General features: G+C 45.0%; 1 protein-coding gene across 4 annotated transcripts in view; it reads right to left on the bottom strand.

The window, feature by feature from the left end:
- The window catches only part of CSNK1G1 (casein kinase 1 gamma 1), a 126,594-nt gene that overhangs the window by 57,468 nt on the left and 65,068 nt on the right, over window positions 1-4,058 (bottom strand). For all 4 annotated transcript variants that reach the window (XM_085300703.1, XM_085300704.1, XM_085300702.1 and 1 more), the window contains one exon: window positions 601-670. In XM_085300703.1, coding sequence (XP_085156829.1) covers window positions 601-670 — 70 coding nt within the window. The remainder of the gene's footprint in view (window positions 1-600; window positions 671-4,058) is intronic.

The raw sequence follows: 4,058 nt of genomic DNA, 5'->3' as shown, positions 1-4,058 counted from the left end.
AATATCATGGATAACAAATCCAGACAGAGATGCAAGCTCAAGCCCTACATTAGAGAAATCAGAGAACTCACCAAGGGAAAAAAAAATAGAGTAATAATCACCATAGGCTTATCCTGCTATATTCTTCCCTCACATTTGCCATAGATTACTGTCACACCACATAGATTGGCTTTTGGACATGCTTATGACTTAGCAAATAGCAATGAAAACACAGCATTTCAGTATTTCATTACACAGGTCCTATGCTTCTTATAGCATTTCCTGTATTTTAAGGCTTCGAATCACCTTTCTGAAGTCTGTCATGCAATACCCAAACAGCTTTCAGTCCATTAAAAGTTCCCATGTTTTAAGAGCACATTTCTGTAGGTATTTCACACGTCTTTCAATCCTCACCAACACAATAATCAATTTACTAAAGAGATTTCCCAGGTCCACATAATTTAACATTAAGATGTTACTCCAACCAAATCTCTTCCAAAAGCCTGTATGGGACTAAAATTTACTAATTTGGACAAATTCTTGAAGTCAGAATTACATAACAAACACGACAGCATCATTCACTTTATTAAAGTCACATAAACTTAAGGTAGGCTTACATACCTGCGCTTCCAAGTTGTTTATAAAATCTGTACTCTAAATGGAGCTGTGGTGCACGTGATTTTATTGGTTCCTAAAGCAGGGGAAAAAAAGCTGGTTAAAATCAGTTTGACTAAAAAAAAAAAATCATATATAGTACTTGAAGTTTTATGACCACACTATGTTCAAAGTTTCAAGATGAACCAGTCTAGATGAAGAGTCAGGCAACAGAACCCACCGTTAGACAATATATGAATAAGTAGGACAAAAAGCAAAAAGATTTGCTCTGTATATTCTGGATGAGCTTATTTAGCATTTGCCAGAGGAGAAATAACTTCTTCATTCAAAAAACAACACTTGCTCTTGGAAGGGAAATTCAAGTATTGTTCAGCAAAGCTCCTGATCCTTGGAGAACAGCCCTGAACACGTGGTACATTTGTAGGAGGAAAGCCAAGATCGCATAAGACCAAGTTAAATGTTCACAGTTTGTGGCTTGTTGTTGCCCCAAGTATTTTTGGTGGTCACTAGCCTGTATTTCTGAAAGATGCTGAGTCAATCATTCTTGTTTTAAGTCAGGCCACGGTTGCAAAAACGTATAGTTTTGTTTRCAGCAAGCACTACAAAGCAGCTCGATAGCTGGTAGGGCCTCCCTCTCAGTAACAGGTGTCAGTCAAACATTTCAAAGCACATAAGACTATTTTTATAGACAGAATAAAAATGGATGAGCTACGTCTATCGTGCACCCACAACATTTCTCGATTGTCACTCATCCGCACTTTATACGCAAAACTTAATGCCTGCAGTCTATGAAGGTATTAACACACAGGATTACAAAGCTCCTGGAAGTACATAGTTAACAYGGAGAGGATTAAGAGACTCGAGTAATTATGTTTTCAATAACGCTGTGCACTTGGTAAGACAGTAATGCTGATTCAGCTATTGCTCACACATCTTTAAAAGGAAGTTAATACGGGCACCAATTTTTGTCCCTGGATATTGCCCATTTTTCTGGTATTTCAGAAAAGAAATGCTCCATGCTCAAAACTTCATTAAAAGTGTCATATTATGGCAACAAAATTAACCCTGAATTTCAAAAACATGCTAAATAGCTTTCTATTTGGAAACTAATCCACCACCTAGAAGTTTGCCTCTAAAGAAGCCACCTAAGATTAGCAAAAAATCACTTGGCGTTCCACATCCACACCAAAAAGTGACAGCAGGGGCATCCAAAGGACGTGCAACATAGACAGGAGTTTGAGCTGTCATCCCCAACATGCTGGAACAGCAATTCTGTCCACAACAAGGCTGTAGCTGATTCAACTGTCCTGTTGCATCCATGTCCACACTGAAGATTAGTGTTTCCAGTTGGCAAAAAATCCACATAAGACTTCCTTGTAAGTCAGAAGAAAGATAATGTACAGAGATTCAGACCATTCAACTTCCAGCCAAGCTGTTAATCATCAGCTCAAGTCATTTCCTCCGCTTTCCAGCAAGGGGAAAAACAAAAYAAAAACAAAACAAAAACCCACCACACCACTCAGGTTCCTTCTGAGTTTCTGAATACTTAAAAGGTTCAAAAGTCAGGGGTGTTAGGGACAACAAGAAGGGCTCCTTCAAATACATCAGGAGCAAGAGGAAGACTGGGGAAAATGTGGGTCCGYTACTGAATRGGGYGGGGGCCCTGGTGACAAGGGAGACAGAGAAGGYAGAATTACTGAAWGTCTTCTTTGCTTGTTGTCACTGCTAAGGGACAGCCCTCAAGAATCCCAGAGCCCAGAGGCAAGGGAGAAAGTCTGACTTTCCTTTCATTGAGGAGGATAGGATTGGAGATCATCTGGGCAAGCCTGACATCCACAAATCCATGGGCCCGGATGGGATGCATCCACAGGTACTGAGGGAGTTGGCAGATGTTGCTGCCAGGCTGCTCTCCATCACCTTTGAAAGGTCCTGGAGAACTGGAGAGGTGCCTGAGCACTGAAAGAAAGTCAATGTCACTCCAGTCTTCAAAAAGGGCAAGGAGGACGACACAGGAAATTACAGGCCAGTCAGCCTCACCTCCATCCCTGAAAAGGTGATGCAACAGCTAGTCTTGCACGTCATCTCTAAACATCTGGAGGAAAAGGAGGTGATCAGGAGTGTTCAGCATGGATTCACCAAGGGCAAAGCATGCTTAACCAATCTGATAGCTTCTGTGATGGCATGACTGCCTGGGTAGATGAGGGGAGAGCAGTGGAYRTTGTGCACCTTGACTTCAGCAAGGCTTTTGACACTGTCTCCCCTAACATCCTCCTAGAGAAGCTCAGGAAGTGTGGGTTAGACAAGTGGACAGAGAGGTGGATTGAGAACTGGCTGAAAGGTACAGCTTCAAGGGTCATCATCAGCAATGCAGAATCCAGTTGGAAGCCTGTAGCTAGCAGTCTCCCCCACGGGTCAGGACTGGGTCCAGTCCTGTTCAACTACTTCATCCATGACCTGGAAGAAGGGACAGAGTGCCTCCTCAGCAAGCTTCCTGATGATACCAAGCTGGGAGGAGTGGCTGACACACCTGAGGGCTGTGCTGCCCTTCAGAGAGACCTGGACAGGCTGGAGAGTTGGGCAGAGAGGAACCTCATGAGGTTCAACAAGGGCAAGTGCAGAGTCCTGCACCTAGGGAGAAGTAACCCTAGGCAGCAGTACAAGCTGGGGGCTGACCTGCTGGAGAGCAGCTCTGCAGAGAAGGACCTGGGAGTGCTGGTGGGTGACAGACTGACCAAGAGCCAGCAGTGTGCCCTTGTGGCCACGAAGGCCAATGGTCTCCTGGGGTGCATTAGGAAGAGTGTTGCGAGCAGGTTGAGGGAGGTGATCCTGCCCCTCTACTCAGCCCTGGGGAGGCTTCATCTCGAGTACTGCGTCCAGTTCTGGGCTCCCCAGTACAGGAGAGACATGGAGCTACTGGAAAGAGTCCAGCGTGGGGCTACAAAGATGGTCAGGGATCTGGAGCATCTGCCCTCTGAGGACCGGCTGCGAGAGCTGGGCCTTTGTAGCCTGAGGAAGAGAAGCCTGAGGGGGGATCTTATCAATGTGTGTAAGTATCTGAAGGGAGGGTGTCAAGCTGACGCGGACAAACTCTTTTCAGTTGTCCCATGCGACAAGAAAAGAGGCAACGGGCAAAAACTGAACCACAGGAAGTTCCGCCTGAACGTGAGGGGGAATTTCTTCACTGTGAGAGTGACGGAGCACTGGAACAGGTTTCCCAGAGAGGTTGTGGAGTCTCCTTCTCTGAAGCTATTCAAAGCCTGCCTGGATGCAACCCTGTCTAACATGCTCTAGGTGATCCTGCTTGAGCAGGGAGGCTGGACTAGATGACCTCCAGGGGTCCCTTCCAACCTTACCGATTCTATGATTCCGTGAGGCTAATCCTTTAAAAACAAGTGGCAAAAAGCACTCCAACTGTATTGAAGGCAAATAGAAAGCAATGCAATATCCAGTTTGCTATCCAAGTC

The sequence above is a fragment of the Rhea americana genome, unplaced genomic scaffold, assembly GCF_003343005.1.
Source record: "Rhea americana isolate MKP2758 unplaced genomic scaffold, rheAme1 scaffold_168, whole genome shotgun sequence".
Classification (NCBI taxonomy): domain Eukaryota; kingdom Metazoa; phylum Chordata; class Aves; order Rheiformes; family Rheidae; genus Rhea; species Rhea americana.
Note: the sequence above shows the minus strand (reverse complement) of the source record. Positions and strands in the feature narration are given on the sequence as shown.